General features: G+C 33.1%; 1 protein-coding gene across 10 annotated transcripts in view; it reads right to left on the bottom strand.

Moving 5' to 3' along the window:
• Window positions 1–26297, bottom strand: part of Slc4a10 (solute carrier family 4 member 10) — a 96860-nt gene extending 70563 nt beyond the window's left edge. For 2 of the 10 annotated variants that reach the window (XM_029473669.1, XM_029473664.1), the window contains exons 1-6: window positions 26141–26297; window positions 20260–20448; window positions 11420–11511; window positions 10409–10498; window positions 5343–5500; window positions 2446–2533 (exon numbers count right to left, since the gene is read on the bottom strand). In XM_029473669.1, the coding sequence (XP_029329529.1) occupies window positions 2446–2533; window positions 5343–5500; window positions 10409–10498; window positions 11420–11511; window positions 20260–20448; window positions 26141–26171 (648 nt within the window). In that variant the 5' untranslated portion in view covers window positions 26172–26297. Of the gene's footprint in view, window positions 1–2445; window positions 2534–5342; window positions 5501–10408; window positions 10499–11419; window positions 11512–15165; window positions 15236–20259; window positions 20449–26140 lie in introns of those variants that run through there. The other 8 variants (XM_029473689.1, XM_029473687.1, XM_029473666.1 and 5 more) reach the window with 7 other exon arrangements.
• Window positions 26298–26545: the final 248 nt, after the last annotated feature.

Raw genomic sequence — 26545 nt, 5'->3', positions numbered from 1 at the left:
GTTTTAAATTATGAACAGATTTACTATTGCTTTTCCATCACCAATTTCCCCAGTCACTCATGTCCTTTAAACTCTTCTCTGTGAGCTAACCTGGCATTATTACTCCAATTTCACAGGCTCCCTCCCAAGCAAGAGATGCTTCAATATTCTCCCAGAACTTGCCCTTACGAGTTTTGTCATCATCACTATTTGCAAGAACTAATTATTAATTTCACAATTAGTTGTTTAATGTCTATTTTACCTGTTAAAATGAGCTCTGAACAATTCTTAAATAAATGTATGCCAAATAGTTTAGATGTAAGGAATATGGGAAAGAACAAACCCAATAAAACACACACCTTTGCGAAGCTCATACTCTAGTTGACGGGAGAGAAGAAAAACATAAGCGGCTATACATTTGGTGGACAATATAACGCACTATAGACAAGGCAGGTCACGAAAGTGAAGCGATGCTGCTTTTAACACAATAATTAAGGAGTCTTCGGTGATTTTTTTTTAGCCAAGACCTCATGAATCCAAGCCTTACTACTTTCAAGAACAAAACCATTCCAGACTAAAGGACCTGAAAGTGTAGATCATGAATGCCATGTTTGAAAAACATCAAGGGGAAAATTCCTGGGATGTAAGAAGGAAACGATAGCTGGGGAAAAGGAACGGCATCAAAGAACTCGGTAGACTGTAAACACTGACTGAAAATGAGATAGGAGGTCCTTTGAGAGTTTTGAGCAGAAGAGGGATTTCTTTAACCATTGTATTATTAGCAAAATGAAACAAAGCAAAGGCAGAGAGATGCAATGGTGGGGACCATATGATAACAGCAAAAGCTAGATGATGGGAGAAACACAGAGACACGGCCGTGTGGAGGAATGTGCGTGTGAAATAAGGAGGAAGAGTTGAGGGTGACTTTGGGCTCCACTCAAATACTTCCACTAGTTTCCCAAGTCGGTCTAAGGTCTTGGTGATGTCCCAGATCCCTCAACAGCTGGACCATTGCCTCTGGCATCATTCCTCCCAAGTGGTTTGGTTCTAAATGTTCCGAGTGATCTAGGAATGCTCCTATCTCAAACCTTTTTCCTTGCTCATTGTTGGATCAAAAGTCCCCTCTTTAACTTAGAAAGCTACTCACACCACCTCTGTCTCCCTCCACTGCTTTTGGGATTTCTTCTGTAACACTTATTCCCTCTGCCTTCCAATAATTGGGGTTAATGAAAGAAAAAGTTTTTGTCTGTATTTTTATCTACCATAACTGCTGATATGTAATTCACATCTAATAAATACTTGAATAAATTAGCAATCCTCCATCTCCTCCCTCCAACCCTTTCCATGTGCTTCCTCTCAAATTCAAGGTCTCTTTATAAATATTATTGTTGTTACATGCATTTAATGAGTAAAGTTATTAATATAACGTGCTGAGCTCATGTAGTGTAGCTTGTATGTATATTTTCAGGGATGACCATTGGGCATTGGATAGCCAAGGTCAGCTCTGAGGAAGGCTCTGCCTTTCTCTGTGTGTGTCTCTATGTGAGTCTCTCTGTCTCCCCTCCTTCTCTCTGTCTATCTCTCTGTGTGTCTATCTGTCTCTTTCTGTTTCTCATTGTCTCTGTCTCTCTCTGTCCTTGTATCTCTCTCACGTTCCCCCCTCCTTCCCACACATCTCTCTCAGCAGCCCTTAGCTGCCCGTAGTTCTTTGTCAAGGGATACAGGGATAGCATACCTGAGATCACTCTCATGATAACATATTTATTGGTGTTGTTCTTGTTCACATTTTGTTTAATCAGCACACACTGTTAAGGGTGTCATGGGTTCTGAATTTTAAGATCTTACAATTTTAGAATTATATCTCTTTGAGATGCTAGTGACAGGTTTTTATAATCCAAAACATATCTCTGTGTTTTTTTTTTACAAAGAAATATATTTATATAATAGAGATCAGTAACCCCTTAAAATTCATCTACATCTCCACTCATAGACTAAAGATTCCAAGGTTAGGGACATCTGTGTGTGTGTGTGTGTGTGTGTGTGTGTGTGTGTGTGTGTGTGTGTATCAGGCAACTAAAGAGGGCTTGCAGACTTGGCCCAGCTTTTTGGTGCTATGTATTCTATACATTCAACTACTATTTTTGTTTAGATAGCAAAGTAGTTATGCCATAAACAAATCTTCAGTGCTATTAACATATAAGCAATACTTATAATGTTGGCATATGACTGTAGACAAATAACTATTTAATAAATGCATAACAGTTTTTACATATAATGTCTCAAAAATTATTATTCCTGGTTTTAATTTATATGGACAAATTTTTCTCAAGTAAAGTTGGTAGTGAAAACTTGGAAAAATGGGATTCGATACACGGAAATCTGATTCTCAGAAACTGTTATGAACTAGACCTCCAAATTTAGGTGTATCTTATGAGGAAACCATTCTTTAGGAACATGAACAAATACCTCATCAGTCATTAAGGTTGCAATCGATCTGCCAATCTCATGGTACTGTTGACCTTTTCCCAGGGGCCCCAGGAGGATGAACAGAAATCTGTAATTAAGAAGAAAAATATTCAAGGTAGAAATGTAACAATAACTCCCTTAGAATGCAATCCCTCCTCTCAAAGGAATTAGTCAAAACAAGGATTTTAATATTAAACTTCTTTACAGTTCATTATGATTTTGAAATTTTTTACGATTGAGACGTCAGTACAATATCCTAAAACAATGGGAATGCTGTTTGTTTGTTTGTTTGTTTTTTTACACTAGGATTTCTGGTTTTAGCTCTCTATATAGCCTATGTTGTAACCAAGAATTTTAAAGACTATAAGTCCTTAAAAGGGAATCAGAGAAAAAAATTAAATCTCTCTGAATAGGAAGCAGAAAAGTTGACCAGTTCATAAAAAGAAGACCAAGAGGAAGAGAGGCAACATAGCATTCTACATTAAGAGAGAACATATTATTAACATCTAGTAACTGCATACACATTTTTATTGAACATAAAAACTGCTAGGACTTAAAAAATTAGCTAGGCAGAAGAAAAAAGTATAAAAATAAGTTAGGCATGATAAGAATGTATGAAAACTAAAGTGTTCCATTTATGTTGCCATAGTGTTTTGGTGGTATTCATTTATCAAATGGTTTATGTTACTAAGTATAACTCTATCTGGTACAGTTTGTAGTTAGTATAATTCTATGCTTTCTTTATCTGTAAATGTTAGTGATTATATATGTTTCATATGAAGTATCAATATACAACCTTAGAGGTGATATATGACATTAATTTTCTATCAGTTATAATTGAACCCATCAAATTCTGCTCTCAATGTGTATGTGTGTATGTCTGTGTCTGTGCATGTCTGCCTGTGTACATGTGCATATTTGTGCATGTGTGCCTTGTGTGTGCATATGAGTGTGTGTTTATGTGTTTGTCTGAGTGATTATGTCCATGTTTGGGGTGTATGTGCATGTGTGTGTTTCTGTGTGTGTGGTATATATATATATGTGTGTGTGTGTGTGTGTGTGTGTGTGTGTGTGTGTGTACATGTGTTCACATGTGTGTGTGCATATGTGTAATATATAAAAAACAAGAATAATGGTGTGGTGTCAGAGGTTTTATCAACTATAGTACTTCAGAAAAATTTCTAACCTGTGAATATCTTGGTATTTTTGAAGTTTCTACTGAATGCACTATTTATAAAGCCCTAAAACATATTTCCTGACATTTATTGTATGTTGCCTTTATAATTATGTCATGCCTTTTTACCTCCTAAGAAAGGATAATTGGGGTTCACAGGTGGTTTTCTTTATTCTTTCTAATCTTCATTCGTTTTTTCCTAAATAAATAACCTGGTCTTTTGAATCTCTCCCTACACAGTGGCTCTACAGTGCTCCAAATTTCTCTTCATTGTCTCTACTCATACTTTGCTGAATCAGTAAGAATGAGGTCACCTAAGCCTGAGACTTTTCAAAGTGAGGGTGTATGACCTTATTATGGCTATATTCTACTCCTGGGAATTTTCTTTTCTTCTCTTTGAAAAACCGAAACTATGAGCGTGATAAGTAGATCACATTTTCTTATATGTATCTAAACACCATTGTTAGTGGTGAGATGGGAGTATCCAACTGAATGAGAATTCTATATTACTACAGTGTCTCTGCAATTAGTAAACCTGACCCATGAAATCAGAATCTCAGATTTCTAGACACTCTTCACAGCCTGTAGTTTACATGTAGAAATATATAACCTTATTCACACAATTATATTCTTTTAGTATTCTTGGTTTTAATTAAAAGTTGGCATGTATATCAGTAACCTTCAAGTGGGATAAGTAGAAACTGACTTCTATAACCTTAATGGTAACTAAATTCCTCACTCAGACCAAGGCAGACAAGTGCTATAACTGAATGCCACTCTAGTCAACAGGGTCCAGACAGCATGAGGCTTCTCCTGCTTCTGCAATCCCTATTTCCTGGATAACTCATCTGCAACCAAATTGTGTTGTGGTATGTGTGTTATGTTTTGAGTTATAGTCAAAAGTTCAAAGAAGAAAACTATTTTCTAAAACCACTTGACAGAACAGCCACACTTCTCAACTATGTCAATGTCTTTTATCAAACAGGCTTTGCTGTCCTTAGACAAAGTCAGGTGTGCATATCAGGTGGAATGGCAGCAGGGGAGAAGGAAGGACAATTTCCAGATAAAGCAGTAAGAACATAACATGACAAAGTCAAATTCTATTTTTTTTCCTTTTCTCGGTTTTATTCACAAGCACCCTTATATCTCTAAAACATGAATCAATAATAACAGAACTCAGCTTGTATTACCATTTCCTACGTAGAAAAGAGTTCACATAAACAAATGAATCTTGACCTTTTAACCAGAATCAACCACTTTCATTGTATGACTGAGTATCAATGATTCTTCGGATCCTGGGAATTAAAGAACAACTGTCCTAGGGCTGCAGCATGAACCATTTGATCCCACATAAGCTATCCCCATGAACTGAAGGACTAATTAAACAAAGCCAAGCCCTAGAGACCATGATCCTCTTGGCTGGGACTACACATATATAAGGTCCTCTTTCTTGAACACATAGCTCAATATAATCTTTGAAAAAGCTTTAAAATTGATCTGTGCAGATGGGGAGCATGCCTAAAGTAAAATATGAATTTCTAGAAGGATGAGGAAGGATAGACTAATTTTAAAAGCATGCCCCATGCTTATAAACAAGAAACAGTAGGTTTATGGGTAATGCGCTCAATTCTAGTCAAGTATCTATCAGAAAATTATATTAAAATATCACTATTGCCTAAAATAAATAATTCTGTAAACATGAAAAATGCTTGAATACTTTTACCTGCTTGGGATTGGAACTTCAGCCAGTCCTTGGAGCAAGACAGCTGGAGACAACCTGACAAAGGCAACCACAGTTCTGTCTAGGAACTCCAGTTCTCCTACCAAGATGTTTGAAGCTTCAGCACCCGGAGGAATCTTTTTCATAAAATGCAGATCAACCTGAGAGCATCACAAGTGAATATTTTAATCATAAAAATTATAATGTTAATAAATTTAATATTTTATAATAGATGAATTTTATAAATTTCAACAAATATTCAATATATGTCTATTTTAAAATAAATATATTTTTATTTATTTTATAATATGTCTTTAGCATTTGTTTTTATTTAATTGTATTATGTTATTCATATAGTATAGTTGGCCTGATAAATTCCTCAGGTTACATAACTCTCCATGTAACTGAGATATAACAGAATAGAGAAAAATAGGTTAAAAGCATTAGCAGATGCATAGGTGAATTTCTACTATGAAATGCCTGTGATTTAAATGAATGAATATAAAACAAAAAGTCCACTAAAAGGAGGAAATGCTGAGACTAAAGAGTGATGTCTGAAAACTCATGAAGAATAGTCTTTAAATACAAATCATTTTTACCCATGGAGCATCAATGAAAATGAAGCAGTGACTTTAAAGTAAAATTTGCATGGCCTATTTCTTGGTCTAGCTCATTTGAGTTACTTTTTATGGAACGCTGTTTTTAGGGGACTAGGAGTTTATCTGCCCTAGTAATTTTTTATGACATTATGTTAATTAAATCAGGCACAAGGATCAAAGTGGGAATAGGTGAGGGAGAGAGGGAGAGAGAGAGAGAGAGAGTTTCTGCTGTGTATCAATGAGGCTAAAAAGATATTTTGAGACCAGTTAATTCTTTTGAAGATACTCTTCCAAGAAGTTTAAAATTAATAAAAGGTTTAAATGTAGCTCTTATGGGCATAAGTAACATTATACAGACTGAGATGGTTATATTTAAGAATATACATACATATATGCGTGTAATAATGAAAAAGAAGATATAAATTTGAAAGGCAGCAAGATGGGGTATATGGGAGAGCTTGGAGGAGGGAAGGAAATGTGGGAAATGATATAATTATATTATAATCTCAAAGATAAAAGAATTTCTAAAATTAAGGCACTAGTACGGCTACTTAAAGGTATGTGTTAAACTCTATGTAAGATATGCCTGTTAATAAAGTAGTGCATGTAGCTGTATTTCATTAAAAAGCATTAAATATGGTATTTTATATAGCTGTAATAGTAGAACAGTTGCCTAGCATGTAGCCAGCTCGAGATACCACTTCTATTACTGAAAAACAATACAACTTAAAAAAATATAGCATCCCATAATAGTGTAGTCATATTTTTATCTTAAAGTAAAAAAATCCTTTATGAAATTAAATGTATGTAGATAAAATATTTCACAAATGTTATAAGCTACAAGCTGCATCATTTGTATTCTTCAGATATAAAAACATAAGTTCTTGAAGTATGTGTAATGATTATTACATGCCATGTATTTTCTCCGAGAATCTAACCTTTTATTTCATAGAAAAGCAAAGTTCATTTATGGCTTTTATTGTATACTTAAATCAGTAATGTTTACACTTTTGCTATAATTGCCTGTAAAAGATTCCAGGAAATGAATATAAGATTATGTTTTTATATTCTATTGGGATATTCATTGTTGTTGTAAATGTGCATGTGTGTGGCAAATGCACATGTTTGCATGCATGTAAGCGTATGCATGTGTGAATGCCAGATGTTAATGTCATATATCTGGCTTCACTCTTAAGCCGAGAGCTCACTGGTTCCTTTGGTCTACCTGTTCAGTTTGCTTCAGGGATTCACTGTCTCTGCTTCCTGAACATTAGGTTTACAGGGACTCTACCTGGACTGCCTGGCACTTATGTGGGTGCTAGGTATCTGAACACAACTCCTCGTATTTGAGCAGTCCATCTCACGATGAGAAATCCATAATAAGGTTTTACAACATTTTCTAAGCTCAAAAGAAATAATTTAATTAAACAGTAGAAAAATTATGACATAATATTAATATAATGGAACAAAATTTAAATTTAAATAGAGGCCTGTGAGATAGCTCAGGCATTTGCTGCTAAGTCTAAGACCTGAGTTTGAGCCCTATGACCCAAACGGTGTAAGAAGATAAGAGACCCCTGCATCCTACCCTCTAACCTTCACATACACACAATAGCATACAAATGTCCATAAACTCAAACACACACACACACGCCCGCACGCGTGCACATGCACACATAGGCACACACACACAGATGTAATAACATTTAATTTGAAAATAAAATCATATAATTTGTAATTAATATAAAATTTATTGGTAATTCTTGAAGTATAAATTCCATCTAGAATACTTTGTTCAACAGTTGTCAATCTTTGCTATTAAAATCTTTATCTCAGAAAAGCTTCAAAAACAGAATTAACTGTTTTAAATTAAAATTAGGTTGGATCAAGGATTGCATAGTATATAAAGAGTTTCATTTATATAAAAAACCCTGTGACCATTATCTATGATTTTTAAAGTACATTAAACCAAATATATAATTGATATCTATTACCTTAAAGAAGCTGTACAGAATCTGATTTGAAGATCAGCAAGTTTATCTTTTCCTTTTAATATACTAACTTATACTCATGTAACTGTGGTCAATAATCATTTTGCATTATTATATTATATTATTCTTGAATGAGATATGGATTTGAAAAGATGGTAGACTTTGTAATACATAATCACTTTCATATTGTCAGATTAAATTATACCTGGAGTAGTCTTATTCTTTATACTTACATTAGATCACAGTTTATAAAAAATCTCATTTAGCAATTTCTCCACTTTTTATTAAAACAGAAAATTACATTTAAGAGCAACAAATTTGATCTTGCACAAATGTATAGCTACTTAATAGATTACTTGAGGGTCTAGGTTATAATGTATTTTTAAGAAAATACTTTAATGGATTCAAACTCTTGCAGTGAAAATAGAGAAATCCTGGAAGTTTCTAGTGCTTTGTAGAGAACCTTGAAAGAGTCAAGATACATTTTGGGAGCTCTGGATTTATACCATATTTCTAGACTCTGTGGGCTCCACTGTTATGCCAAGAAGGGAAAGATGCCTGATTCTAGCTATTTGGAACTTAAAATGCTGGTGAAAATAGTTCATCTCTAGGCAACAAGATGAGAGAGAAGACCTCAGTAGAGCTGGAGCTGTCTGCCCAACATGAACACTTAACACTGAAAGAAAAGGACATGGAACTTTAAAGATAAAGTTCAAATCTTAAGGCTATTGATGAAAGCATGGCAATTAATAGAAGGTAGGCAAATGGTGTCCACCACTGGGATCTACCGCAGGTGGCATTTTTAAGTTCCACGGGATTCACTGTTTTTGTCTAAATAAGACAACTAAGATTTCTTACTCCTAATATGCTTCATGCACAGCAGAAAGATGTGAAAATACATAAGATGGTAGGGGATAATTATGGAACTCTTCTTTAGGACCATTTGAAATAAAAGAGTCTCTGTTGACATATAATAGTCATTTTTACGATATTAAAAAAACATAGTGTTTTGAAAAACAAATAGTATTTTGAAGCTCCTAATTTTTGAAGGAATAATTGAGCTATAATCTGATGTAATAGATTATGTTAGTTCCTTACTTAATTTAATAAACTGATGAGCCTAATAACTATATAGAGGAAAGTTGTGTAGACTGAAGGTTGATAGAACATAGGATTGAGTTACATAAAATGAAAAAGAGCTTTTTGATATCTCAATTTTTGACTGAGTTTTATTATCCATATAACAAGATTTAAAATATCAAAATGGACACAGTAATGTAGAGATTAGCTAAAGTTTAATAAACCCAACACCAAACTAAAACATTAGGTTAAAAACATCTTAACTTGCATACCTTGAAAATCTGGCAGTAAGAATTGTTTCCAAGGTGACGGACCACAGCAACTCTTTCCAAACTCTAATTCTCTGTTCTACCAGGTTATAAAACTATAAATGTTTCTTGTTTTGTTTCATTACTCTAAAACTAAGTACCTAGACTATTTTAAATTTTACAGTCCCTTCAAAAAACTCTATGTCAAGACCTGTTGAAGGTACTGAAGATCCAGTGGAAAGTAGCCCATTAAATCTGGTCTGGAATTTGTCTTGACACTACCATTCCCAACCTTAAATACAGTCATTTTTTTTTCTTGAGTAGCTATTTTATGCTCAGTTCTCTAACAGACCCTAATACCATTAAGTCTTTACAACAGAACAATAAATATTTATTATACTTGTTTTCGGCAATGATAATGCTACAGTTTAGAGAGATCCTCCAGAAACAGTAACAGATAGATGTTAGACATTTAGCATTCAAGTTTGCATGCTCTTTCTCAAAAGATATGTTCTTTCCAATGAACAATGCTATGGAGAAAATACAGAGGGATGCAGATGGCTGGCCCAAGCTTCTCCACTAAATGGCCCAGAAAATGAAATGCAACAATGAAGGAAAGAATTGAAAGATAGAAATTTTATTTTTTACATTTATGTAGTTCTAATTGTTTGGGGCCTAGGGATGATACCACTGTCTTTAACTGGCAATCTTTATTTCTCTTTAATGATGATCAATTAATTTTGAAGGCCATGAAGATAGGTCAACAAAAACATCAAAATGAAATGGAAATATAGAATTCAATGTATAAGAGGTTTTTAGTTTAAAGTTAATTTATTTAAATAATGATCTACATAATTTAAAATCACAATTCTTAAAAATGTCAAATATTCCTTTGTTATAAGATAGTCAATTTTTTATGTCATCACTTTTAAGATATTGTTTTGAAGTAAGAACAGCAGAAATTAAATTTATGGCAATGTGTGACAGATTTATTATAACTTACAGATGAATGATGATGTAATGCTTTAAAAATATAACTCTTAGAGTGGCAGATGGAACACATTTAAAAGGGTTTAATATTTGAATTACATGCCTTCAGACAGTGAAATGAGTTTTGGACTACTGTAGAAGTCGAGCCCGAGTACCCTCACCTCTCTCTCCTGCTGGTGTGGAGGTCCTTTGTCAAGCCTTTGTTTCATCCCACATGGACTAGTATGCCCCTTTTGTTGGCCTCCCAGTCCCTGCACGCATAATTAACAGACTTAAGCTTGTACATCATGCTCCCAGAGACTCTTCCAGGCACCAGAGGGAAAGCATGCACATAGCTAGGGCTAGCTCAGGGATACAGTATCCCTGGGAAGCTAAAACAGGGCTAGGAAGCAGAGTACCATTAGTCCTTTCAGAACTTTTATTTAGATTACTTCCTCGGACTGAAGACCATTCCCACTTCTTCCCACTATTGCTCGTGCTGAGGGCATTATCAAAATAGTACTTCCTTATCAGCCACTCGGATAAAATGGTTGAACATCCTTATTTTTGACCAATATTGAAACCTCTCTGTTCTATTCAACAGTTATGATGCCACAGCTACTGTAGAGCATATAAAACGTCAGATATATATTAACCAAAATCCCTTCATTTTTGCTAACTCATTATTTTCTTAGTATAAATTCAAAGAAATTATTTAATTTAGACCATATACAACTAGAAGTAGCTTTCACCATAGTAAGCCTTTTATATGTTTTTATTCAAAGTTCTGCTCTTTTACCTCCTAGGGTTTCCTTTACTGACTCCTCAAATAGAATGACGGTAGAGATTGATATCATATGACTTGTTTTTCTACAAATAATGGGAAGATTATTTTGAGGGAGAAAATCTAGCACATATATTTAGACAACAGATTAAGCTTCTTGTGACATTCACTTGTTCCTTCTACTGCAAGGGTTACTCCAAGTGGCTGAATTCAAAAGATGATTCTTAAAATTTACACATCTGTTTTCTCAAATGGGTGAAGCCCTGCACATAGACTGAACTCTGATACTTGTCTATAACAATTTCGAGCTTCAGTAAAAAAACAAATAAAGACATGCAAGTGTGTCAATAGGTAGCAGTTTCTACTAGTGATTTAGCAGCTTACTTAAATGGAAGAGAGGAAAGCTTACCTTGCTAAAGTCTACAGTGCTGTTTTCCCTGCTGACATCATTTTTATTCTCAGCACAGGCTGGAGCAGACAGAGGAGAAACAACCTGACCTGCTAAAAGAGATTGTTATTGCAGAATACAGACAATTACTTATACTGGGTGAGATATGAACTTCAATTTAACAAACTAAGTAGATTTTTTAACAAGCTTTTATGATGTAAGCATGAACATTCAATTAAGTGGAACTATATCAATATAAAGATTATCGGTTACAGATAGAAATGGGAGAAATCAACCAAGAACATTTAAGCCAATTATCAATTTAAAACACTAAGTGATTAATCTCTTTGAAGAAAAGATGCCTACAAATTTTAACTAAATTTAACCAAAACCTAAGGTTCATTGACTTCTAAATATCAATCAAAACTAATAGTATATATTTTAAAGAGACATAACTTTGAAGTTCTGACTGAAGAATTTTTGACAATATAGAAAAAGGACGAATATTAGTAAGTTCTCAGAATTTTTTTCTGTTCTATTACATTTAAAAATCCAAATCACTATGTTCTTTAGCAATAAAATTTAGAAATAGAGCTTATTAGAAACATATGTGATTTTGTGTCTATAACTGTTCAGTTACATAAGCTCTGCTATTCATCTCTTATGCAAGAAAAGGTCACTAGACTAGAGTTGCGCTGGTTTTCCATGAGTTTTATTGAAAATATAATTAAGATGTAGGTCTCTCTCTTGTATTAAAGGTGAGGTTAGTTAGCAGGACCAAAGAGCTGGGGATGTGGCAATGACCATAAGACATGAGGTTCACCATTTACGATGCAACAGCCTTTGAAGCACAGACCATCTGAAATATGCCACAGTTAGCAATAAATTATAATTAACCCAGTGTGCTTAATTTCCTCAGCCTACTCTCTACCCATCTTTTTACTTTCCCTGTGAAATAGGTAATGCAATTCAACATGGAAGCCGTGACAATGTGTACAATTTAACCCAGTGGCTTCAGAAAGCCTTTTACTTTCATGGATCTCAAACATGAGAACTCCTCCCTGTGTCTACCTTTTCTCTCTACATGCTGACATCTCAGTTTTATTCAGAATTCACTTTATTCTCATCCCCTTCGATTACTGCCAATTCTGAACATCTCTAACTCCCTTAAATGGTTACAGAAGTTTTTCTCCTTGTTTTTCCTGATCAACAAAGATGATTAAAACCAAAATTATTTATTGTACATACTCATATAACTTCACTGATTAGCCTAGTAAGGCTCACAGACAGAGAACATCTGTTAAAAGATAACATTTTCTGGATTAAAATCCCTTTGTTACAAAGGAATAGATTTAATATACTTCTTGAATTTAAATATTTTTCTCCTTCCATCAAAAACGGAAAAATAATATATTTTGTGAAGGTAAAGATCCAATGACTTTTTAAAGTGAGTTAACCTCAAATCATGGACACAGATTCTCATATTTGAATACATAATTCAAGGCAACGAATACCGTTCAAGGGAAGTCAGACAAACTTTACATTCTCCCATCTCTACCTGCAATGCACAGCTACAACTGAATTGTTCATCAGCAGCCATTCAATTTACTGTTCTCAAAATAATAACTGTTATTTTTAAAAAGCCTTTACATAATGCATTTGTGCTACTAACAGATGTCTTCAATCACCAGTTTCACAACATTTCTCCATAATTGCATGAGTTGGAACATTAGATATATTTAAGCCTAAATTATTAGATATTCTGTAAAATTAAGTGGTAAGACCCATGTTATGGAAAAATTAAATAAATGTATATGTTTTCTTATAATAATTTATGCCATGTAGCCAGTAACTACATGAAATATCATTTACATAATACTGTAAGAAAACACATGCAAAAAGAGTCAACCCAACACAAAACCAACTTTGATGAGATTGAATCAGAGAGTGAATATGCTAGAATGTATAATTTTAAAAATCTGGTTTTTCTTTCATTCATATATATATAGAGAGATATATGGAACAATATTTTATAAACTATATTCAGGTTATAAACTATAGTTAAACATTGGCACTTGCATTTCATTTGGTAAATATTTATGATTACTAATATGTTGCTATTTGTGATAATTGTAATAAATATATTTGGAAATTTACTCTTCTATGCTACTCCTATTTTAAGAATTAAAAGTAAAAAATATTACCTTATAGAACTGATAATCAGAACGTAAATTAGATACTATGATCTTTGAATCTTTTAAGTGATATTAATAATGACCTAGTTCTGAATATCAAGTAAGAAGCACACTAGGTGACAGTAAAATATGTATTTCTAGAGTACAGACAAATCCAGAGAACTTGTACTATAGTACAGAGAGGAAAGAATGTATTCTATAGTACAACCATCCTTTCTATAGGTATAGAAACCACAGTGTTTGTATCTTCTATACTTTAGAATAATACATGAATATATTTGTCACATCTAAAGTCATTCAAAGTTTAAATAGCATTTAAAATCTGAATTTAGAATCATTTAGAGGTGTTACCTCTAAAACTACACTTTAAATTATTAAAAGAAAATAATATAAATAAGGAGTTTTGACAACTTTTTGGGCACTGAAAATCTATAGGTATAATTTAAGTTTAAAAGATTAGCTTATGTTATTTAGGGAAAATTACAATACTTTAAATAAAGCTTATATATTTTGTTATATACACAAAGCTATAATGCATGCATCGTAATAGTCCATAGATTCCTTAGGTCACAGAATAGCTGTTATAATTTGTTGCCCATTATAACTCGTTGCTTAAAAACTTAACTTAATTCAAGTATCACCACTTGAAAGAAGTTGGTGGGCTTAGATTCCAAAGTGCACTTCATGAATTCAAAGACTGTCACATAAGACACATGGACAAATATAGGGAAGGAAATTTCTAACACAATTGCTGACTTCTATGATAAAAAAAGTCATTCAAAAAATGACAACTTTTAGGTGCACTGACTATTTTCTAATATATTAGGAAAAAACTGCAGGCCATTTCCCTCTCCAGGGGAAAAGCAGTAAGAAGGTAGAAATGAGTCCTTAAATCCTTAGAAGCGTTGCAAGTATGCTATTAGTTTATGATAACTTTTCTAGTTACTTTAGCATGATGCTTGCAAACAAGTATTTTTGTCTGTTCCTTTCTAATTCCTACACCATGAGCACTAATAATTGTTCAGATAATAATTCATGTAATTAAATGGCATTGTAAACTTAGATTATCTTAACTATTATAAAGTGCAAATCTTAAGGCATCATGAAACTTATACAAAGCATGATAAAAGTTTATAACTATTTATATGTAAATATTTGAGAAATCTAACACTATCCTTTCTATTCAACATCAAAGGTTACTTTATACTATTACTTAATCTGTTAATTATATGGTTCTTTATTTTAATGAAATATTAACTTGCTTTATTACATATGAATTAAAGCATAGAGTATATAGCATGTATATTAGCAGCTGTTTGATTTTCTTTGAATTATATTTGAGTCTTCACATCTAGCTCTTTCCTATATGCACATTGTATGAATGAGTGATATAAAACAGCGGTTTTACATTTTTTATCCAGTGTAAATCAAATCATTAGATAATTTATGTCCTACATATATCATTGTTGCTACTGGTTAACCCAGTATAAATTGTATGTAGTAGAAGGAAACTGGGATGAAGACATAGAGATGCAGTACTATTATCCTAGAGTCCAAGCCGGATTACACTACCTCAGAACCTTCAACGCATTTAGAGTACCCAAAGGGTAGGAGATGAGGGAGGTACAGAGATGAGATGAGCCTGTTAGAGACAGACACAAGACAGAGCAAAATGAAGAAATATAGAGATGAATGACAAAGTTACATATATGTGCAACAATACATTTTTATGGAAATAGAGAACATGGAGAAAGAGATAAATTTTTAGGAAATTATGATTAGGTGAGCGACACTTCCAAACCAGAAAGAGTATTCATGCCATTAATTGTTGAAAGTTGGTATGCCTGGAAATAATCAGTCTCAAATAAGAAAGTGAAACTTTAAACATGTTATCTTAGAAATATGTTTGTTCTTAAAATGTAGTCAATTTTCATAGCTCAGTGATAATACAGCCTCTAACAGATACATAAGCTCTGTTAATAAGTAACATAATTTTAATTTTCTTTTAACAGTAGACATGTTTACATTCTTCATATATAGGAATCTCTTACTATGCTTTCTCTCAAGCAACATTAAGATGTAATTTTCTAGCTTTCTCCTTCAAAGTTGATCATTATGAGGAGTAAATACTACATGTTATATTGTTTAAAATAACACAGTGCTTTAAAAAGGAAATGAATATCTAAACACATAAAGACATCCTGCATCTTGGAATAAATATACAGCATTATAAGAAAAGTAATTTTAAGGCAGTAAAGCAAGTTTGAAAACCACAAAGAAACGTCGTTAACAATACATCTGTGGCTACTGCTGGAAGGGCTCAACCTACCCAGGTCAGAATGCTCAACACAAATGCCACCCTTCTAAAGCTAAGGGCTCTGCACTTAAGACTCTGAACAGTAGATTACAAGAAGTTAGCAGAAGCTTTGTAACTTTCAGGTTCTAAAACAAAACAAAACAAAACAAAACAAAAAAACAGCCACTGGAAATTATTCTAATTAGGAGGGAGAAAAGGCGTAGAAGCAAGGGAAGAGTTAGAAATTAGCAGTAATGGATTGGGGGATGAAAATACCCTATACTACAGAAGCCACGAGTCCCAAGAATGATCAAAAACATGTAATCAGGATATTAACATCATTTTACAACAGAATTGCAATACAAATGTCTCCATGCATAAGGGAATGCGTGACAGAAATGATAAATAGCATTTATGTATTTTGGTTTCTTGATCATCTAACACAAGTCACATTTGTGTTTGAAATGTGTTTCTAGATTCAAGAAATGACTTGAATAGTCTTGATATTTTTCATTTCAGTATTCTTTTCAGGGTTCTAATGTCAAAGTAAATACTATTTTCTATTATTTTTTGCCATTGTTTTGCCAAATGTAACTGTCACTTTCTATTGAAACATCAGAATCAGTCATTTAATTCTCACAGTTTTGATGCTTAATGAAAAGTGAAAGTTAAACACAGCATGGTGGCATTAAAAATGCACGGTGAATCCATAGCATCTTGCATCTTAACCCTGAGGATAATGTGCAGAATACCAAAAATATTGACATATATATGTAACATATAGATATATACATCAGAGTATTTGTAGGTGAGATTGAAAAATATCTTTAATCACTAAGGAAAGGTAACAGAGAGAAAACGTGGACAGGGAAAAGAAAGGGAAAGAAAATACACTATTTTCTTTTTAAGTAACATAAAACAAAGAAGACCTGCATTTGAAATGCAGTATCTAGATGTTTAATCCTTGCGAGAACAACCAAGGTAACACCCAAAAGTATTCAATTAAGGAAACAGAAAGTTTATTCTAAATGTTTCTTAGACTTCCTTTTGTAAATATCACTTCATTTTTGAGGACATTTCATACTTTGATCCTAAAACAAAACCACATTAAACAAGGGTAGATAACTCATTTCTACATCTTTGCTCCTTTAAAAGAAAACCTTCTATTAATTTTAATGTTATAGTGTTAAAAAGGAAAAGGCCCATTTGGTTTTGTTTTAGTAAAATGGTTTGCTCCAGGGTGTTTTTAAAATAAAAAGAATATTACATTTATGCTTTTGGATGGTAAGATTCCATTGCATCCCCTTTTACTATTGCACCATAAAAATTAAGTCTCTAATCCATGTTTTAAAACAGAGTGCCAATTCTATATTTATGCTTTGAGTTCCAATTTCTTTGTTTATCTCAAGTTTGTCAGTTTATAGAGTCCATAAGTAGATTGAGAACCTTAGTAGTAGAGGTCTTTCACACTTGTGGGTAGGAGACTTACTTCTAAATTGTTGAAGTCTATACATATTTCCAGACTTCTCAGAACACATAATTATGTAAAGTGTGTGAGGAAGCAAAACAGAGTCATGAGGAGGTGTTAGAAGCCTAGGCTTAGAAACTACCGCTGACAGGATGCTGTACAACAATACTTAATTGGATATATGAATCTTATTATAAGTGCTTCCAAGTTTCTATTACCCTAACACATGCCCTGGAAAGATTTGTATGTGTTCATATAAAGGTTGACTGTACAGATGGCAACAGAATTACTAAGATACTAGTTTTTGGGAAAACGAAGCTGTTTCACAGATAAAAACAAAAGTCCTCTCTGTAAATGCTGTCTCTATGCGCATCTGCATGTAGACTAGTGCTTCACAGCTGTAAGTCTGTCCTCTTTCCTTAAATGTAATGGAAGTTTAAAACATTGGCAGTGAGTATAGGTCTGCACATGACAGCACAAGGTCAAGTCAGTAAATTCCACACCTTCTTCCCTTTCCCTAAAATACATCTAAAATTTCAAATACAAACACTATTCTCAGTGAAGATTGAAGTAACAAATATAGAAATTATATCACACATGATGATTAGCTGTTTTAATAAACACATTTTGGTCTATAAGTTATTGTCTGATTTCCAAAAATGTAATGAAATGAAGACTGTTCATTTGTCCAAAAATTTTTCAAAATTCTTGGAAAATTGTAATAGGATATTTTAATAAGATTTTAAGAGTCAAGCAAACGTAAATCTCCCATAAAGGTTATTAAATATCTAGATTGGGTTTCTTAACCTTGGCCAACAAAATAAGTATTAGCACTATAAAAGCAACAATAACTTCTACCGGATGGTTTTTCTGTTCTCTAGTCATCTAGGCAGCTGCCAGAACTTACCATTTGTCTACCCAGGGGTTTTTCTCTAATAATTTAATAAAATTGTCCTCAAGTTTCCCTTTAAAGAGTAAACCACTACACTTATATCTCAAATTATAAACTCTTCAATTTCACATTAATGTATATATGTTTAAATCAAATTATAATTTTGAATATGAATTAATTTAAATATAGTATTTATCTTAATGTTATTTCTGTATCTTCAAAATAGTCAGTAGAATCTACTAATATAAGTTGGTTATATGCCAAGGCATGCATGTGACACTTTCAACGAACTTTGCATATATATCTAGAGACATGCTTCTACGTGATGCCAATGCTTTATAGTCAGTCAAGGACAGCATCTACGTTTCATTTCTGTATCTTTAATTTTTAGAAATTAAAACTAAAAATTTCAGCTGCTTTTGTTGGCTTTTTAGTGTGTAATAAATAGAAGACAATATTCTCATACTATCAAAATAGAGACACGAAGCAACAACAGAGAAGGTTAGAGAATACCCAAAGGCAACAGACTAGGGACCGGAGGAATGAGCCTTCCAGTATAAGAAAAGGGAGAACTCTGTCTACCCAGTCATGGGATTTTCAATGAAAGATTCACTCCTTTAAATACCTAAATAAAAAACAAATATTTCAAATGCTACTTCTCAATTAGAAATATATCATTCAACACTATCCAACATTTAATCCTAAGACTTAATATACTTAATGACCTTAAGATACTATGAAACAAGTTGAATGATTCATTGGTGTATTTCTTTTGTTTGTGAACATTTGACTCAGTAGTATGAAATCATCCTCACAATACAAGTCTAAAGAAAACATATCTTCATATAGTTGCAAAGTATGTCTGAAACTTTTGAAAAGGGAAGAAAACCACAGAAATATTCTGTTCTGTCAATTCATGTTACTGTGGTCAATTTCCGTAAGTCAGGTTTTCTAATAAATCATTTGAAAATATTTTCACCTTTTATTTGATATTTTAAATAAATATCTTATTGCTATGCTGATTGTGAACATTCTATATAGTTGAGGTTGACCTTGAACTTTCTGCAGCTTCTACCTAAATTCCAGGATTATGAGTATGACTGCATCACAATGTCCCATTTACTCAGTGCTGCAGATGAAATGTGGATTACTGAATACTAGACAAACATTCTCCTTACCGAGCTACATGGCAGTCATAATTTTTGTCTTTTAGAACTGAAGAGCATTTATATCTGATGCAAGAATAACATATCCATATGATCTTTATGGTAAATTCATTTTCCTTTATGAAGATATGATAACAAATTTTGAAGCAATTTCTTAGTGTAAATGATAATTAAATTCATTCAAGGAGAAAACTAATAAGCAGGGTTATGAGAAAATAATATTGCTCAAGTATGCTGTTGTGTGAAGATTGTGATGAGGCTCCCTGCACACTGAGATGCTGCTGCATAAAGAGCACTGTGTTCAGGACAGAGAAGAGACCAAATAGGCAGGACCATGTTAGCTGCCACGTTAGCTGCTGCATCGTTTTATTTTCGATAATGAAATCTGTTGACCATGACCAAGATGGGAAAACCTTTTTCTACAAAAAAAGATGATTTAATTAGAAGGCCGCCACAGCATAAACCATTTCATTACTCTTCTCAACTCTGAGAAAGATGAGGCTTAGAGTTTTAGGTCAAGATAGAAGATGTGTTCCATTTAGGTTTGCTGTTTGGATCTGTAAGTTAAAATTGAAAATCGATTATTTTACTCTTCTTATGAGCCTTTCTAGAAACAAGTTCTTTGATAAGGTGTCTACAATTTGATGATAAAGTAAGGCAAAAATATAGTGTATTTTTGTGTGTTTGTATATATATATATTTATATATATATATGCACACAAAAGGAAATGATTCTATTAAAATGATATTAATTTCAATAAACAATTTTCAAATAAAAGATTTTAAGTATTTGGAAAGAATTTAATATTTCATGGTCTTATAGTAGAAACAAAAGAGCACTTACCATTTTTATCCATGGAATTTGGTTCTGATTGTTTCTTGCCAATATCAGCAAAAGATCGGACAATAGGAATCCTGTTAGCAAGTTTTTTCTGATTCTGGTGATGATGCTGCTTCATCAATGCTTCGTGGACCCTATGGCGAACATCTTCATTCAGCTGGCCTGAGCTGACCTGCTGGTCAAGGACCATATCTGAAGACAGAAAGAAGATAAAGAGCACAGCTTTTCTGTTTAAAATGGACACCCTGAATATTAGTCATATTAAAGTAGGAAGAAATTCTTTTGACAATCTCAATGTAAGATGATTCAAATAAAAGTCTATCTTTTATAGGATTGCCACAGGGAAACATGAATTTTCATTATAAATCACTTAATTTTAACAATAACTTCTCATTTTTCTAAGCATACTCAATATATTAAACAAAAAGTTATGTTATTCATCAAACAGAATCATATGATTGTAACAGAAAAGGTTATGTTATAGTCTGTATCTCTGTCTCTGTCTCTCTGTCTCTTCTCTGTCTGTTTCTCTGTCTCTCTGTCTCTCTGTCTCTGTCTCTTTCTTTCTCTCTCTCTCTCTCTCTCTCTCTCTCTCTCTCTCTCTCTCTCTCACACACACACACACACACACACACCATTTCTTTCACATAGAGTATAGGTATTTCTTTTAATTTGTGAAGTCTTCTTACACTCAAAGTTTATAACAGTATCAACTAGTTACATAGTTCCGTTTACACCTTTAAGTAACAGAAAATGCAAATCACCCTAACTAAACTGAGTCCCTCTTTGCAAACAGGTGAACTTCAAACTTAGACTACAAATTTCTCAGTCACCCAAGAACACAAATTAACGAAGTACACTACAACGCTTGACATTTTGCACATATTTTAATGTAGTTTTTCTGTGACTTTCTAGTGAATACTTTTCTTGATTTTTCTAAGTGGGATTAGGAGCTATCCAGCAGTTTTGTTCCCAGCATTTATAAAGTAAATAAGCATTTTATTTGTTACAAACGTATCTCTTTCTCTAACAGAACCCATAGAATGTGTTTAATAACAAGGAACTATCGCTTTAAAATGTATAAGGAAAGACTTCAGAAGACTGAACTGAGTACACTGATATTTGTCATACATATCAAGTGTGCCAATGAAATAAATAACAGGAAAGGGCCTTTGAAATTCCTTAATGATGTAGTATCACTTCACTGAGCCTCAGTATTAATATTCTGCTTTCAGAATATCAAATATTAACTCTAATTGGTTTGGGGGAGTACAAATTATATAAAGCAGATCCCAGTGAATTGTCTCCTGCCAACACATTCAGGACACTGCAGGCATCAACATTAGCAAACGTTCCTCTTAGAAACTCAGTTTCCTGTTTGTACAAAATGGAAAGAGACAATGGAGAATAACTTGGATCCCTCTACAACATTCTAGCTGTGTGACCTTGCAAAGCTGAGTAAGTGCAGTTGTTATCACTTGAAGGATGGGAGTAACAATGTATGCACTGGAATAGCACTGCAGCTAGAATAATAATCTAAGGCCCTTAAAGCACTGATTAGCAAATTGAGGCCAACCAGTAAGTAATTTCCCAGTGCACGGTTTTCTTTGCAATTTCCATTAAATTGGGTATAGTTCCCTGTGAAGTCTTCAATATTTTCAGTTTTTAACAGTATCAACTAGATATTAAGATGAGTTTGTCAATAACAGAAATATAAGTCGCCTCAGTTGAACTGACTCATCTGACTGACTTGCAGAAGAGGAAACTCAAAATGAGGCTGTTCTAGTTCCATCTCTCTGTGATGCTGTATGCATCCTCTTGAGGATCTGCATTTGGGCTCAGTCTCGTTTCCTTTATGGGTGTAAGGTGGCTGCCAGCAGTAACAAGGAAATATCCTTGTTCTTATCCAGTAGGAAATACATTAGCTTTTGTCCCTTGCTTTTATAAAAGGTTCATTTTTCACCTGGCATAGAAAATTCTACTCTTGACTGACACGAACCAATCACTGTCAGCAGAGATGGGATTCCTACAGCTTTTTTGGACAGGACAAGAATTGAATTAATTAGCCTCAGTTTTTCTGCCATGAGCCAGATAACAAACGATTTCTGTCACAACTCCCCAACTCTGCCTTTGAACTACATTAAAATTTCCCAAAGATTAGTGAAATTTAGTTTGATACAATTTTTACATCATAAAAGCTTTTTCTGTTTTAATTTTCAGTCATGTGAAATGTCCCAAGTCACAGCTCAAAAGGCCTACAAAACTAGGCAGTTGGCCATACTTAAAACAAGGAATATAATTTGCTTTGTCACTTTCTGTTCACAATGGGAAAGAGTTAAAAATGAATATTTGGGACTTGGCAATGATACATGTGAAGTACTTAGAAATCATCCATTGCAATAAAAAGTCTCATTCAATTCCAAAAAGTGCACGGCATTAAATGATGAAATGTAAATTCATGTCTCAGTTCTTTGCAGATCAGTATTTATGACATCTCTGAATTAAAACAAAATAAAGGAACTGAAGAACTGTCATCCCATTATATTACTTTGAAAACTTTCTGTGACCAAAAATGTATATAAAATACATATTCATATACAATAGAAATTATAAGTTATTAAAACACTAATATAACACAATTTCAAGACAGATCCAGAAACAGAATATTAAGACTTCTATGTTTACTATGCTAAACAGAACAAAAGCTGATCATATAAAAACCATATATGTTATAATATTATTACTAAAATTCTACTGAGCCACAATTACAGGAGCACTATAAAGTCCCCTAACATTCACCTTTATAGTTATATACAGATAAGATATTTATTTCAGGCAGACACATAGGAGAAAGTACTTGGGTTTTAAAAAGCATTCATGTGTTCAGTAGCCCCACAAACCCAGTCCATACATCCAAGGCATGACTACATTACAGACTGTATTAGTGAACGAGAAAGGTTAATCTTCTTGCTTAAAAATAAAGCATACTGGCATGAGGCTTAAGCACAAAGGCAGGAACATGATTTAGTCATCACCCACATTGTTCTATTCACCACAATAATACTTATCAGTATTAACTAGAAATGTAGGAAGGGATAATGAGCCATGATGGCTTTAGGCCCAAAGTCGAGTCCTCACATCTCAGCAGGCAATGGTGCCTAACACCGGGAGCTTGCCAAAGCCCTATGCCAAGATCTTGTTAAGAAAAGAAGCAAAAAGGAAAAAGATAGAGCACATTGTTCTGACTTCAAGCACTCTACAAAATCTATCAGTGCTGTGTAAAACGGCTTCTGGATGGAGGAGTCATTTTTTTCATCATAATTAGGTAATTGCTTTAGTATAATCAACTCATCATGATCACAAAGTATTCTAAAAAGCCATACTTATTGCAAAAACTATATAAATCTATGCCTTCTTCAAATTTCCCATATAAATGTTCTGAAAACTCGTGGCCTTAACCTTCAAAGAGATGCAGGAGTCGGGAATATGAAGTGATAGATTCTTTGTGGCTGCCAAAATTAACAGCATAAAAGCTGAACACTTTACTTTGTATACTAAGGGTTGTCATAATATTAACCTGGTTTTATGGATTTATTTTGCTTTTAACAGGGTCTCAGGATGCATCTCTGGCTGGCCTGGAACTTACTGTGTAGGTCAGGTTGGCCTCAAACTCAAGAGACCTGACCACCGATGCTAGGATTAGAGGTGTATACTGTGCCGTCGCATGAACCTGATGTCAAATAATACATTCTCATGCCAGTCTTAAGTTTGCATTCAGTGGAGATAGTTATTAAATTTATCCTTCAGTGAAAAATTTTAAGTGACAAAAGTTGCTTTAATGCGTTGTGAGCTTTGATTGATTATTTGTCCACGATACTAACTTTAGCTTGATTTCAATTTCTTTCTAACTTTCATTGACAGAATCAGGGTAAAGTATTCACACTTCAAAAAGAATATTTCCATTTCTAATCTTTATAATGCTGAGTTTTAAAGAGATTAGCACAAACCATAAATTGTCTACAATGTATATGAATGTAAGTAGGAAACACTTTCAACATAATTAATCTCTGCATCAGAATAAATCATGGTAAGAAATATTATACCTAGAGATTTGTGGATTTGAAAAGGTTAAGTAATATTTTGAGGGATAGAGTTTGGATTTATTGAGTTCCCTGAAACATGGGGAAATAGATATGTTTTAAATTAACTTCATCCAAAAGAAAATCCTACTTTAATTATACCAGAAATTCTTGACAGACCTGCCAGATGCAAATGGGATTTTCTGCTACTAAATCTAACAAAATCTCTTTAAGGAATTATGAGAGTCTGTTAAAAAAGAAAAAAAAATACCAAAAATCTGATAGAAAAAACAAAACAAAACAAAACAAAAAAACACTGACATAAAATAATTTGCCATTCCAAAACAATATCTGGTTCCTTTACAAAGAAATGTCTAGAAAGCATTAATTCTACACTTATTCATTCTTGAAATGACATGATCCCAGATCTGGAATCCTAAAGGAAAAACAAATATGGTTTCTAGAAAATAGACACTAGCTACTAATAAATGTACCTAGTTTTTGATTTCCTAAAATAGAGAAATAATTGATAATATGAAAAATTACTGGTTTTTAAATCATCATAATCATAAGCAAAACCAACTTTATGATTACAGGTTAATTTAAAGAAACTATTTCCTTATCTGCAAATATCATGTCTAAGACATTAATTCTACATATCTCTTTTTAATAGGAGAAAATAGCCTCCATCCTACATTTAAAGATTGATATAACAATAAGATATAATGGTAGATAAGAACAAACTGCAAAGTTTAGAAGACATAAATATGTAAAGCATATATGTTTATTAAATATAATAAAATTACCTGATCATAACTGAATAAATACAAAAAGAAAATAATATTTTAATGAAATTTTAATGATGAAGTAAATATCTTTATATTACACTCAAGTCGCAATTACAAATCTTTTATTCACAGTTGAAAAGGAAATGAAGCAAAAGTCAACACAATTATGTCTAGAACCTGTAATTTCTGTATACTGTTAGCTCTAAACTACTGTCATATCTTGAATAGTATTGTACAAAGTGCTCTACATGGAAAGCGGAACGTTCAAGTGGGACTACTTGGAGTCAAACAAAAAGACACAGGTTGACCAGAGAATCACAAAGAAAAGTAAAAAGCTATTTGAGGTATTGGGCCTACTGAACTACTTTCACTGCAAGAATAGATTCAGAAAATGTAATTGTGGAAAACTAGATTGAACACAGCTCATCTTCACTGGGTCTACTGAGATGAGCAAAAGAAAGGCAACAGAGATAGGAAAATAAGCAATTACTGGACATTTCCTGCTCAGAGTAATATCCTAACGAAAACATTAGAAATCACATTCTTTAAGAAAGTTAAATGAAATCATAAAAGGCATGTTCTGTGATCAGTGTTGTAATCCTGGGATACTTGACAGATATATTTCATATAGCAACTACAAAACTTATTCTAATTAATGTATTCTCAAATGTAATTCAGTCACTTAATCCACATAAACAAACTCCTTAGGGGAAATCTTTAACTATGTAAGGATTAGTTTCTTTGTGTGTGTGGTCTAAACAGGTTCATGAAAATATTCAGGGAGATCTGGCCATCTGTTATAGATCATCATTTAGAAATGAGTTGAGGCTTATTTCAAATTCAATTTATTTTATTTCAAATAAAGAGATAGAAGAAAATTATTTTAATGCACCTTACACAGACTATGAAAACTTGTTTTTCACTGTTCACACATATATGGAATTGTCAGGAAAAAATAATAATAAAAGTCAGCCAAGCTTGTCAGAATTAAATAAATTAAGAAAACAAACAGCTTACCTGCAATTTCTTCTATCGTGTTGGCATGCATGTCCAGTAGCACAGTTCCATTCAGGATGCAGCTTCTCAACTCAAACAAGCTGTGTAATGAAAGCGTGGCCACATAGGGCTTACTCCATCTTTCTCCTCCATCTTCCACATCCTCTTCAAATTTCAGCCACCTATACAAATAGATATTCTTGTAAATATATTAAGTACTACAATGTTGAAGAATTATTCCCTATCATAAAAAAGTTATAAAAAGAAAAGTCTCCAAATTGAAACTTGTTTTCATGGATTTGGAAAATAAGGAAAAGATAGTCCACTTTACTCAGTTACATTCTCTTTAAATTCTATTAAACAAACATTTTTATTGTAATAGATTGTTAAAAACAAAGATTTAGTTTTTTAAAATTTATCTAGCTT

The sequence above is a fragment of the Mus caroli genome, chromosome 2 (genome assembly GCF_900094665.2).
Source record: "Mus caroli chromosome 2, CAROLI_EIJ_v1.1, whole genome shotgun sequence".
NCBI classification, from domain to species: domain Eukaryota; kingdom Metazoa; phylum Chordata; class Mammalia; order Rodentia; family Muridae; genus Mus; species Mus caroli.
This window is presented reverse-complemented; position numbering and strand designations above follow the sequence as displayed.